Source organism: Eulemur rufifrons, chromosome 1 (genome assembly GCF_041146395.1).
Source record: "Eulemur rufifrons isolate Redbay chromosome 1, OSU_ERuf_1, whole genome shotgun sequence".
Classification (NCBI taxonomy): Eukaryota; Metazoa; Chordata; class Mammalia; order Primates; family Lemuridae; genus Eulemur; species Eulemur rufifrons.
This window is the reverse complement of record NC_090983.1, coordinates 65,355,158-65,369,829: the sequence shown is the minus strand read 5'-3', so window position 1 is coordinate 65,369,829 and position 14,672 is coordinate 65,355,158. Positions and strand designations below refer to the sequence as shown.

Genomic DNA, 14,672 nt, shown 5'->3' with positions numbered 1-14,672 from the left:
CAGCAGTTTTCCTATACCTTTTGTCTCATTTCCTGGGTTTTTACCATAGAATTAGATGAATTTGCTAAAATTAAAGGTTCAAAGTCTTACCTCTATGCATTATGTTTAAAGAGAATTTTTGATGAACAAATTAATTTATGCTAGTGGAAAGAACAGGTAGGCAAGATTTTTGTTTTGTAGACTTCAAAATATATGACTATATTATTTTAATTATATTAAATTTGAGAAATATACCTCTAGAATTTGTTGTGCTCGAAGTTCTTTTTCCATTCTGATTTGCTGTATTCTCTTAATTTTTTCCTGTAGAAAAAATTATGATAATTTAAGATAATACAATAAATATTTAGGTAAAGAGTATTTAAGTGGAATTGAATAATTTAAGATATAAATTCTTAATTTTCTATAAGTACAAAATTACTAAAGGCTGTCCATGCTGGATATAAAAATTTAATTATTTAGTATATCATATATATTTTCATGTCTTAAATTAAAATGCTTTTATATAATTTCTCATAATAATTTATAAAATACAAATGCTAAATAAATATACAGAAACCAGGTAAACCAAGCTGATTAAACTCAGATAGTCTGAGGATCTTTATAAATATTTGCAATTACAAATAATACTTAATTTGAAATAAATATAGGACAGAATAAAAGAAAAAATGGTGTATCAGAAGTCAGAAAGTATAAGGCTGGTCCTGGGTTATTGTCATTTATTGAATGATCTTGCACAAATAATAACTATTCTTCTATAAAAGAGGGAGAAGTGCTTGTCCTTTCTCACTTTGTGATGATTAAATAAAAAATGCTTTAGGCCGGGCGCGGTGGCTCACGCCTGTAATCCTAGCACTCTGGGAGGCCGAGGCGGGTGGATTGCTCAAGGTCAGGAGTTCGAGACCAGCCTGAGCAAGAGCGAGACCCCGTCTCTACTAAATATAGAAAGAAATTATCTGGCCAACTAAAAAATATATATAGAAAAAAATAGCCGGGCATGGTGGCGCATGCCTGTAGTCCCAGCTACTCGGGAGGCTGAGGCAGTAGGATCGCTTAAGCCCAGGAGTTTGAGGTTGCTGTGAGCTAGGCTGATGCCACGGCACTCACTCTAGCCTGAGCAACAAAGCGAGACGCTGTCTCAAAAAAAAAAAAATGCTTTAAAAAGTAGACAGTGACACACTGTAATAGATTAACAATAATTTCCATTTTAAAATTTATTTCATATGCTGAATAACATGATAATAGGACATTGCTTTAACTATCACAATTAGCCCATTTCAGAAATAATTTGTAACCTTATTTAAAAATGGATTAATTAAAATTTAACATTCCAGAGAATTATTTTTATGACATAATTGGTATACACATTGTCTAAATGTAATGAACTTGTTATTGGCTATGTTTTATAATTTAGTGATCATGTGAATTTTGATAAGAATTTACATTTTGATTTAAAAAATATTTCATATGCTATGAGCACACTGTTAGCAATTTCATGTTCATAAATCCCTTTGAAAACCCCAAATTGGCATTGATGAGAACAAACACAAGTTTTCAAAAAAACACCCAAAGTTTCCCACTTGCAAATTATACTTCTCCTAGAATTTCTGGAGCCAACATATTTTATACTGCTGTGTTATAATACCTACTCCAATTTCCAGATGCTACTCGTACCTTCTGAAGCTATACTTTAAAATGCATTTAAATTTATTTCTCTTTTTGTACACTGACGTTATTGATTCCCCGAAGGGGTCTACTGCAGGATAATGAGATTTCGGGAATTACTATTCTGATTTTGGAAGACTGATTACATTCTATAATTTTGCTGTTAGTGATCCTATATTGGTACTGAATATTAATTACAGCTTGCCAAAAACAAAACCCCCAAAGTATATCTTTTGTGTCATTTCCAAGTCTTAGAAGATTGTATTTGATCTATATTTGAAGTATTTATTTGGATTAGAACTTGAGACCTAAGAAAAGCATACTCTCGATATAATTTTTCTGTTCTTTTCAATCATAAGATTACAAGGTGGCATGTGTTTTCAAGTCAGCAAAAGCCATTCACTGTTCTCTTACACACAGAGATAGGGAATCTTGGGCTTAAGTATATCCTCTAAAGCGTTACCTTAATTGTCCAAGTGATGTACATATACACACACACATACATATGAATGCGGGTACTTTCATTAGCATGTAAACATTATAAATTATTATAATACAGATTCATTTTATAATGCTGAATACTCAACCACTGAGCCAGTTACTTTGCCTAAAGTCCAATAGTAAATACAGAGCCCTGGTTAGATTCCAATGCTTGTACGCCTCCTGCTTCATAATAATGCTTCTGCAATCTTCCAGAAAACTGCCTTAAGGACTATCTGGTGATATTTTTGGCTTACTGAGTGGAAAAAATAATCCAAAGGATGAGAAGCACATGCTACTATTTTATTCTAAATCTAATGCTGACTTTAAAATAGGTATTATACAACAGACTGTGTGAGTAGAACTATTCTATACTTTTATTCACTTCATTGGCAATAAAGAATATGTCAGATGATATTCTAAGATTAGCCTCAGATAAATTTCTTGATAAAAATTAAGACCAGTTCATTTGTATTAATGTTGCTGGACCTTTGGAGCCCAATGCTTTTTCAATGAACAGCAAAGACCATGTGGATTTAGGTTGTAGCCACTTAAAGACTTTAGGATCACAAAGCTGAATTTAAAGTACTGATGGGATATAATGAGTCTCTAGCTATTAGGAAACAGAATGAGCTATTAAAAAAAAAAAGTGTAATGGAAACAACAGTATTTCACTTAAAAATGAAATGTGAACTTATTTTTACACACACACACATATATATACTATTCTGTAAATATATTTTAACAAATGCATTCATTAGTGTTCCTATTGTAAGCCAATCTTATAATGTTTAGCAGTCACAATTAACAAACTAAGGAATTCAAGTTTACAATTGACTACTTTAAATTATGATAAAAGAGTATACTATATTGTTTAATGTTTTATATATATATCTAAAAATCTGAGCATTTGTTTTGTGCCATACATGGTGGTAGGCACTTAACATTCATTATCTCATTTAATCTTCAGATATTACAATTCTTCTTTTACAATGGAAGAAATAGAGACTCAGAGGCTAAGTTATTCATCTAAGGTCACAAAATTATTAAGTAGCTGAGCCCATATTTAACTCTAGGCTGCCTGACTACAAACTCTAAATTCTGAATCCCAACTCTGTATTAACCCTCTCTATTGCTTTAGTCAATATTGAGAAAAAGCTTAGACATAATCACATAAAATCCTACTTGAACTATTTGTTTAGCAGCTATTTACACAGTAACACAACTGATTTCATCTCACACTTAGAAATAACTACTTGCTGTTTAAAATTTTTTTAAAGAATAGTACTTTCTCCCCATTTCGTTTCTGCTTAAATGTTAATGGAAGTATCTGGAGAGATGACAGAGTAGTCTACATACTCCCATCTTAAATGAACTTGAATACCTTCTCACTTAATATTTTACCTTCAAGAATTTAAAAATAATCTACTGACTTAAACTTAATTTTGAAAACCACACAGGGGAGGGATATTGTAGATATAAGACAGAACTCTGGATATGCTAAAAAAAATACTATTGTTATTTTTTTGCAGTAGCAATTTTTAAGTAACTCTGAAAGAATTCAGAAGCAATGAAGGCAAATCTTATTGTATATAACTTGAATTTAATTTTTTACTAATATTTTACATATTTTAGAACAGTAAGCTTTTCTTATTGAAATTTGACCATTCAAGCAATATATTTCATTTACTGACATTTTAATTTTAAAAAGTCTTAAAATTGTTCAAGATGTCAACTTATACTTTGTATACTCACTCTACAAGGATATTAAAAGTACTTACATAAATTTACCATTTGGTAATCATTTTTTAAAAAACTTGTAAGTAAAACACTTTAAAAAGTGAGGTAAAATTTTAACTAATGGAAGAGAGCAACTTTCTAAATAAGATATACATTAATGTGAAATACAATTATTTAAGAAATTGAAGATAATGTACATATACAATAAATCCTCAGAATAAGGTCCATGTTTTAAAGGTCCGTTCCAATGCATAAACATACCTGCTGTTTCATAATCTTTATCTGTTCTTTTTGTTTTCGCTTCTCCTCAGCAGCCATTATTGCTATGACAAGAAACCAAAGTATAGATATCAGAAAAAGAATGAAGAAGAGAAGGCTTTTATGAATCCCCCAATACTCGCCCTTCAAGTTTATGTTTTCATTTAAATCACCCACCTTGCTGTTTTTTAGCTTCTTTAGCAACCCGTGCCTGTTCCTGCTTTTGAAGTTTTCTCAAAAGCTTTATTTGTGCTGCTTGCCTGGCAATTTCTGAAAAATACAAAATTTCAAAGAATCTTATTAACAACTTTACACAACTGATAACCTAAAACAATAACTGTGTGAAAATGGAATGATCATAAAGGATATAATATTTAAGAGAATTGCCTAAGGGTTAGACAGATACCAAGTAGGAGAGTGGTGTGGTAGAAAATGTCATGTTTATTTCCCTCAGAAATTGTCAAATTATTTCATCAAAGATGAGAACATACACAGAAAGCCATAAAAATGTTTCCCTTAATCCTCATCAGAGAGGCTCATTTAAGTATATTTTTTTCACATTTCCAGTAAACCCCACTTAGTAGGAAAGTAGCTGTTCTATGTAAGAATAGAACAGTTTCAGTCTTAAAATAACAAAACATATAAAAAAGGGATAAGACCTCAAAATAAAACAAATACAAAATCCCCTCCCCTACAAACTTAGTATTAAATATTTCAATTAGCCATACTAATGGTTAAGTTCCTAAATCCAGTGATATTTTTGTGGATGAAAGAGTGGGACTAACTCTCCTAAATAAAAATATTGAAGAATGTCAATGATTTTTAAGGACAATCTAGTTCTCATAATTTTCAAGGACAAATGTATGAAACTGGGGTAGATGGACATAATTAATGGCTCCAATTCTTCATTCCTCCCTCTATCCAAGTCATTTGCAATATGACTTTGCAGCAGTTCCCATCAAGAGGTGGAATATATTTTCCTGTCCCTTGATTCTGAATCCAGCCATGTGAACTTCTATGGTTAAGAGGATATTAGCAATTGTGATAAAAGATCTTGCAAGTGTAATTGTACTCTTTCTACTTTTACTCTTGCACCTTGTGCATTACTGAGGAGATGATTGGGCTAGGCTATGGAGATTGGGAGCCAGCTGACCTCATACATGTGAATAAGTCCAGCCAAGATCAGCAAAACTGCTTAGATAACCTCCAGCTGATTCCATCTGCACAAGCAATTAATGCTTAGTATTGTATGCCACGAAGATTTGATGGTGGTTTGTTATCAAGCATTACTGTGGCAATAGGTATAATGGATACAGAAAACATTTAATGTCATTGCTTTCTTCTGTTGGCAAATTTGATCTGAATACTTACTCTGTAAGTGTTGTATCGTAATATCACTCATAAAATCATGTTAGGAAGCACCACTTTACAGTAGACATTGTTTTAAATTTTGTAGTTGATGAAGAGTGTGAGGAACCTACAGATTATATTCATTGATAATGAATATGATTGCTAGCACCTGAATCACTTGAGCTCTAATAATTTCCACCATTTATTGAATGCAAGTATTGTCTTAAATTACACGATCTTGTCTAATTTTCACAACTACCTTATAAGGTAAGCAAAATTATGCCCAGCTTACACATAAAATGACTATGAATTACAGAGGTTAAATTGCAGAGCCAATATATAAAACCCAGGTCTCTCTGACTCCATGGTCTACATGCTACTATCTCTACAAAACTTGAAGCAAAATTTGAATGCCTTGAGATTTTAGCTAAAAACTTAACCCCATGTCTTTGTAATAGCTGAAGTGAAGTTGGTTACTATGGCTAATTTTCTATGATTAAGAATTTTTAAAAAAGGGGAGGGGATGTAAAAAGGTTTAATTTTATCTCGTAAATTGGTAGTGTTAATAGAAAGATAAAATGGAAGCTGATGATAAAGTATAACTCTAATTTTCCAATAATTTTCAATATTAGGATATAGGCATCATCAAAAATTTCTGAGATCACACACAAAGGATCTCCTGTTAACTAAATACTCTGGGAAATAAAAACCTATAAACTGACCTGCAGTGTCAGCAATCTCTGATAATAATACACCCAAAGAATATCATTAACATCTATAATAATGCCAGATAAATACTTTTTTAACATTTAAGAACTAAAAGTTTTGAATTCTGCTATAAAGGCCAAACTCTGTATTAAGATGTAAAGATATGCTAAGTGATTAAAACGTTTCTTGAAAATTTTACATACATATGATCTATTGTTTCAAGCTATTGATGTTCTCTAATAGAAGTTTAACTTTTAATAAGGAATTTATATAACATATATAGATGTGTGTTTGTGTATGAGCATATCAGTCAATTTCAGACCCCACACAGGTCACAGTAATTTTTATTTTTCAACTCTTTGGACAGAGAAACATTAAAAAGTTCAACTCATATCTTTTCATTTTAGCAAGGAATATAGAATTTTGATTAATTATTTAAAATGTAGATAGCTTAAATTTTACATTATGAACAGTGGGAGAAGATGTGGGAAAAAAAATTAGAGACACTATGGAGGAAAGAAAATGAGCTGGAGACCTAGAAAAGTTCACCCAGGCTCTGAGGATTAAACTACTTCCAATATCTTCTCATTTATTTGGTTTTTGGTTGGTGACTATATTATGCTATAATTGATTTTTGAAATATTAATTGAAAAACATTTTTATGGCTTAAGATATTGTCTGCCTTAATTTCGAAGATGAAAGTTTATTTTTAAAATAAAGTTTATTTTCACATAAGATTAGGGATATTTTGGACACAACTTTTTTCTTTGATTTCTAAACATTTTAACATCCCTAAAATCAGAATATGTCTGACAATTGACAATACTTTTCTTTCTTAGTGGTACATCTTAAAATAATGATGCATCATATAGATTACTCATATGACATCTCAGTTTCTAAGATATATGAAATGGAGGGGTACTACTTGATATTTTGGGAAATTTGAGATGTTAATAGTATTGGTCAATTAACAAAAGCAGGTTTATCTATATAGAGTTTATCATATTCAAACCTTGTCAGATTTTTTTTTTTTTAAAGAGAGAGGGTCACTCTATGACACAGGCTAGAGTGCAGTGGTGTCATCATAGCTCACTGTAACCGTGAACTCCTGGGATCAGGAGTGATCTTCTTGCCTCAGCCTCCCAAGTAGCTGGGACTACAGGTGTGTGCCACTATGCCTGGCTAATTTTTCTATTTTTTTGTAGAGACAGGGTCTCACTATGTTGCCCAGGCTGGTCTTAAACTCCTAACCTCAAGTGATCCTTCTGCCTCAGCCTCCCAGAGTGCTGGCATTACAGGTGTGAGCCACGATGCCTGGCCTCCTTATCAGATTTTTATCTGTACTCTGAGAAATCAGAGTTTCATTTCCCAATGTTTGGATGTATATTCAAAACTCATATTTATCTCAGTGTTCTGAATCTTTCTTCAAATTAAGTCCAGTTTTCAGTCTAGTAAAGTCCTAGTGGGATAATAGTATAACAGAAACTTCTAGAATCCTCTCAGATAACCCCCCAAACTGTTAATGTAGAAGTCTTTTAGAAATAAAAGAGGTGATAAATGATTCTTTCTCTCTTTTCTTCCTCCCAAAACCATGTAAACTATATCCCATATACTTGTAAATATTAATATTTGCCATCAAATATTTAATCTTTATATACATGTTGTGAAAAAACACGTGTACACAATAAAGTCAAAGGTAACACAAGTTGCAAAACGCAAACCAGTACAACAAGAAAGAACTACGGAATCAAATACAAATCAATTTGAAATCTAGAGGGAAAATATTGGGTAAAAGTTGCATAATTAACTTCCCTTTTGTTACAATAAAAATATAATTAATTTTGCAAATTTAAATTTGCCATTTTGGATACTAAGGAATGATACTTGCATTAAATATGCAAAATATACATGAAGAGCCCATGTTTTGGGTATCAGTTAAAATCAAGCTCTCTTATTTTATGCAAACAATGCACACATTCCTCACCATTAAAGAGTAAATAGCTTATTGACAATACCAATTTTTAAAACTTATCTATCTCTGTTAATCACTTTTTTTCTTTTTAACCTTCTATATTAACTATTTGGGGGAGATGAAAGAAAGTCTTATAAGAAACCAAATAAAATAATATGAAAAATATTTGACTAACATACTAAGATAGAAAAAAACTTACATGATATTAAGTTATATGCTAGACTTAACTTACATGCCATTAGTCAAAGTATGAATTGGTGCAACCTTTTTGGAGACACTACTTTCCTGCTATTGATCAAAACTGAAAATGATATGTACAATATTATGTTTAGATATGTGCAAAATATATTTATTGCAACAGTATGATAGCAAAGATCCAGAAGTAGCTTAGACAGTCATCATGAAGAGACTGATTAAATGAAGTATGGTAGCACCATATGTGGCATCACTTAATATTCAGCCATTAAAAGAATTGTGTTGATTTTTAAGTGCTGATATAGAAAGATATTCAACATAAAGTGGAAAAAGAGCAAGCTGAATAGTATGTATACTATAAATCCACTTATTTTATAAACAAAAAAATATATATGTGTATGTATGTATGTTTGAATGTGTTTGTATGTCTGTGTACACATTTCTGGAAAGATTAACAAAAACCTGTTAAATATTCTACTGATAAGTGAGACTGAGAGTGTCTTATTTTAAAGCATTCTGTTCTATGAGCTTTCATCATGGATATTTTTGCTCTATAATAAAAACAAAGCAGCAACAAAGAAGTCAATATTATCATGGTGCTTAACAATAAACACAAATAAGTTTTTCAGGCATTTCCTTCACATTTTGGTGTTTATTTATAGGAATAGTAAAAAACTCATGAGAAGAAGTAAAATTCTATTATTTTTTAGGTCAATTTTCATTATTAAACCTTTATTTTACATTGTCATGTATCTTTACATGCATGCTTGCAAATATAAGACATCTATGCATATGACGACAGTTATATTCAGACAGCCTTAAGAGGCTTCACATTTTTAACTAGCAACTCAAACTGCAAAGCAAAACCATTTCATTTTACTCAGCTTTCTCTGTGCCATATGTAGCATGGGAACTTCATAATGATAATTTATGTATAATTTCAAATTATTAATACATTTGAGGTTGTTATGAGCACTTTAAGCTTGATAAATGACACCTTCTAGTGATCTTAAGATAGTTTTTGATTTAAATCTATTAATTGGGCATTTCGAAAATATATATACTATATCCAGACTACAGGAGAACCCAAACTAAAAGACTGGGGTTACTTACCAGTAATTGGAGTTCTCTGACTGAAAATTTACTCCACAGATCCACATATTTTGGAGGTATTCCCATGTACCACCTCAAGGAATCGGGAGCTGTTAAAATGAGAATTTCCAGAAGGTTGGCACGACCTTAAGGCATGTGCCAAGTGCTGGTTGATTCCCTTTCTTTGCAAGCCTTAAAAGCTTAACATCTACCTTTGTAATTCTAAACACACAGGGTAGGATGTGTTTATGACTATGGCTCTTGAAAGAAGATTACCTAATCAAAGAACTCCAGTTACCAGTGGGACTCCTTATTTTTTCATTTTATTCTTACACAAATATCTACATTTTAGAAACTGAGAGCAGTGTCAATCATTCCTAAGTCAAAAACATAAGAAATATTTTTAGTTTAAGTTTTAATACAATTGTTAGTGTCAAGATACATTATGTTTCTTACCTTGAGCTTGCAGTTTTCTTAGCAATTTGGCATCTGTGTTGTCTACAAATTCAGCATTGCCAACATTTGGAGGTCGACCCTTCCGACGTCTCATCCTGGATTCCTCCCTTGTTCGCTGTCTATCTGGGTTTGGTGGTCTTCCTCTACGACCTTCCATTGCCCTGATACGAGGAATGACATCCTCTTCTTTCAAAAGACACCACTGCATTCCCTTTTAATTAACATTTTATAGAAATAATATGTTAGAAACAAAATAAACACAAGAGATCAATATGACAGAAAATTCTAGGTAAAAATCACAGATTTTTTGAAACTTATGAAGCTAGTATAAACCTTAGGAATTTTATTTTTTAAATTTAGATTTATAATTGTTCATGATCTTTGGTATATCTTTAGTATTCTTACTTTAATGACTTAAACTTTAATTAAATATATATAGAAATCTGTATCTGTATTTATAAACACATAGCTAGAGATATATATTTTAATCACCATTTCTGAACTATAATGACCATAAAGTCAGTAGATATTTGAAAATATTAGTTGTGTGATGAGCCCCCAATGTTATTAGTTCAACCAAGAAACTAGGCTATCCAAATAGATGAAGGTTCCTCTTTATAGGAATATAACCGCTAATAAATGAAGACAAAAAGTAAGAGAATATTAGCATTTTGCAATACCTAATGAGTCAACAGACCACAGCATTGAACTTGAATGGCTGTCTATCATCAAAAAGAGAGAAAACAGGAGAGATTTAGCCTCCTTATGGAGGCTCATAGCATCACCTATAAAGTACTCTTGCCCCTAAAAAAAAAAAAAATCAAACCTAGATTTTATCAAGCCTTTACATTTAATTACCATAACTTTAAAGGAAAGACAGGGTGAGAGATATATGTTAAACTATACAGCAAAATCCAGTCTGTAGGAAATTCTACAAATGACACAGTTTATTCAACAATTACATTGCAAGAAGTAAAAAAAAAAAAAAAAGCTGTTGGAAGATTAGATGAGCCTTAGAAGTTTTATCTATCCCAATCTGTGAACTTTACTTGGATATTGATGCAAATAGATACACTGTTAGGAAAATTTTAACAGTTCAGAGACAAGGTTGGCATGGTGGCTCACGCCTATAATCCTAGTGCTCTGGGGGGGCTGAGGCAGGAGGATCCCTTGAGGTCAGGAGTTTGAGACCAGCCTGAGCAAGAGCGAGACCCCCGTCTCCACTAAAATTAGAAAAAAATTAGCGGGGTGTTGTGGAACGTCTTTAGTCCCAGCTACTCAGGAAGCTGAGGCAGGAGGATTGCTTGAGCCCACGAGTTTGAGGTTGCTGTGAGCTGTTGCCACAGCATTCTAGCCCGAGCAAAAGAGCAAGACTCTGTCTCAGGAAAAAAAAAAAAAAAAAAAAAAAGAGACAAGTAAGAATTTAAACAATGACTGATAATTGATGGTATCAAGAGATTATTATTTTAAAGTATGATAAAGGTACTGTGGTTATGTGATTTTGTAAGAGTCTTTATCTTTTAGAGATACAGATGGAAAATATTTACAGATAAAATAAAATGTATAAGATTTGCTTCAGCGAATTATGATGGGGGTATATGTAAAACAATATTGGCTATAGTGATAATTACTATAGCTGATGATCGGTATGTGGTATATATCATTCTATCCACTTTTGTGTATATTTCAAATTTCCCATTAAAAGCTTCCTGATAGAAGCACACACCCCAATATAACACTTGCGTATTATAAGAATAATTCTGCTTAGTGCATTAGAACAACCTGAGGCTGGTTTTCACATATCTTGCATATGTCAATCAAAACAAATACATTATATTACCTTAAAATACAAAATAATGTATTTAGATATTGGAGAGGTACCCCTTTAAAATAACTATCTTATTACGTCTTACTTTTTCTTATGAGTTAATTACTTCAGTATAAGGCTAAAGAAAATTTTAAATATGTGCTTTTCTCTTAAACTAATCTCAAAGCAGAAATTTTGTTTGAACCAGTGAAAAAAATTCTACAGCCAAAAACAATCAAAAGTTCTTCAGTTTTATTTTATAACATGATTCTTAACCTGGGGCAAGGAGTCTATGACTATCTCAGTTAACGGATACTCCTACTACTGTAATGGATAAGAGCTACATCCCACATTCCAAGCATTGTGTTTTGTTCCAGGTACTTTGAATACATTATATATTTTAATCTTCACAACATTTCTATCTCGTATGGTGGGTTTTATTGTCTTTATATTACAAATGAGGGAATTCAGGCCCAGTGAGGTTAAATAATTTGTCTGAGGTACAGAGACAGCAAGCACAGCACTATGATTCAAACCCAGGAATGTCTCACTCTAAAACCTGTGCTCTTGACCACTATGTGTGCTTAATTGATCTTACAAAGGTGTTCTTATACTTGATAAGTAACTGATCACAACATTAAGCCATGAAAACACACCCAAAGATCAAGGAAAGACTGGGTCAGAAAAAAATGAATGTATATAGTCCATATCTTTATGATAAAAATAATACTATACTAACTCCTTTCAGTAATTCTCATGTTAAAAATAATTTTAAAAATTGAGGAAAATGAAAATTTTTTGCTGAGATTTCCAATGAAGTCAATAGGAACAAAAGTTGTACCAAGTGCATTTTTAGGCCATAAACCACTAAGAAGGAAGGTATCAGAACAGTTTTATGTTATGTTCAACAGCATGGGAAGTTTTTGATTAGTTTAGGTTTTCATTTTTCTATTATGCTCTTAGGCAGCAAGGCAGCATGTATTATGTAAATTGAAAAATATAAAAGTGACATTTGTGATGCTTTGAAAAGAAGAGAGACTAATAAAAGAGTCTGTAAACAAATCTGCATTCAGTTTTTAAAGTATCTTATTAATAATAAAATCAATTTTTGGCCAAGATTTTTCTTATCCAGACACAATTTTTACAGATATACTTTTTCAGCTAGAAAAATAAACCTGTGTCAAAAAAGCACAGAATATGTTGGTGCCCCAAATTTATCAGACAAATACAGTGACATTATCATTTATATTTTTGCTCTTGGCATTTAGGAAGTAAATACTTTCTAAGGGGATTGCTTATATATGGGGTTACATAAAACATCTTCTGACTACTGGATTTCAGAAAATGAGAAAATGATGGTTAGGAAAATCTGAATCTTACATTACAGCTTTAAGTCATTGAAGAGCAAAAATAATTGTGGGTAAGGACAAACAGTATTTATCTCAATAAACTTTTCCTCAAGAAAAGCTTATATAATTTATATCACTTGATTCATATACTATTGGCTTTTTTGTCAATCATAAATTATATATAAAAAGAATTCTTTTTTAAATTTCTAAGACTTAAGGTAGTAAATGATTCCTGAAAATGTTTCTTGACCAAGATGTAAAAGATATAGATAAAAAAAAAAACAAAACAGATGATCAACAAATGAGATGGTGAAAGATTAAGTTTATATTAATATTTGTATAATTCCCACTTTCAAGGGTTGTTAATTTATCATTGGTGAATAACACATTCACTTCTATAAATACTACAAAGAGAAAGAAGGAAAAAAAGTTTATTTCATAAGACTGAATAAAATAATCCAGATAAGTAAATAAATGAAAATAAGTAAATGAAATAAATGAAAGTACACTGTAAGACTGTAATGTAGTATAAAAACAAAGTTTCAGCTACTTAAATATTTGTTAAGGCACCTTACCCTGAGTAAGACATAGCATTATCTAACAGAGAGCTGGAGTCCTTTCCTTTAAAGTCACAGTATTTTTAACAAGGACCTCAGGTTCAGGCTACCCTAATGCAGATGATCCAAGGTCCACACCCTGAACAGTAATGAACTGAAAGAAAATCTGGAGGTTGATACAGGAAATTGTCTCAATTGTCCACATAAAAATTATGATGGTCTGCATTAGGGCATGGGAACTAGAGCCGGAAAGGAAGGGGAACTGTATATTGGCCTTCTTGGAGAAAGAATGGACTGGAATTGAAGATTGCCTGGGTGTGAAGGAGGAAAGCCTGAATGTAGACCAGAAAGGTGATTAAGGTTTAGGGTAGTAGACTCCAAATGACACAGAAAATGGAAATAAATGGATAGTGAGGTTTTCTTTCTGAACAAAGGTAAGTTATAAGATGGAGAACTATTTGAGCAAACTGGCAAATAAATTTATTCCCTCAAAATTTTTATCACTAAAAAGTAAACAAAGGCCAGTGAGGTGGCTCACGCCTGTAATTCTAGCACTCCGGGAGGCCAAGGCGGGAGGACTGCTTGAGCTCAGGAGTTTGAGACCCGCCTCTACAAGAAATAGAAAAATTAGCCAGGCATTGGGGCATGCACCTATAGGCTCAGCTACTCGGGAGGCTGAGAAAGGAGAATCACTGAGCCCCTGATCTGAGGTTGCAGTGAGCCGTGAGGACACCACTGCACCCTACCCAGGGTGACAGAGTGAGACTTTCTCAAAAAAAAAAAAAAAAAAAAAAAGGAAATTGGAACTCCCCTCCTCACTCTACCCCTTTCATTAAAAAAAAAAAAAAAAAAAAGTAAACAGAGTTTTAAAGAAAAATCTCTCTCTCTCTCTCTCTTTTTTTTTAAGAGACAAGGTCTCGCTCTGTCACCCAAGCTAGAATGCAGTGGTGTGAACACTGCAGCTCAAACTCCTGGTTTCAAGCAACCCTCTTACCTCTGCCTCCCAAAGTTCTGGGATTACAGGTGTGTGCCACAGTGCCTAGCCA

The 14,672-nt window shown here is 32.3% G+C and overlaps 1 protein-coding gene across 4 annotated transcripts in view; it reads right to left on the bottom strand.

Annotated features, from left to right (window-relative positions):
- The window catches only part of BAZ2B (bromodomain adjacent to zinc finger domain 2B), a 256,050-nt gene that overhangs the window by 68,613 nt on the left and 172,765 nt on the right, over positions 1-14,672 (bottom strand). For all 4 annotated transcript variants that reach the window (XM_069496896.1, XM_069496681.1, XM_069496717.1 and 1 more), the window contains 4 exons: positions 9,914-10,124; positions 4,318-4,410; positions 4,144-4,205; positions 235-300 (listed from right to left, as the gene is read on the bottom strand). In XM_069496896.1, coding sequence (XP_069352997.1) covers positions 235-300; positions 4,144-4,205; positions 4,318-4,410; positions 9,914-10,124 — 432 coding nt within the window. The remainder of the gene's footprint in view (positions 1-234; positions 301-4,143; positions 4,206-4,317; positions 4,411-9,913; positions 10,125-14,672) is intronic.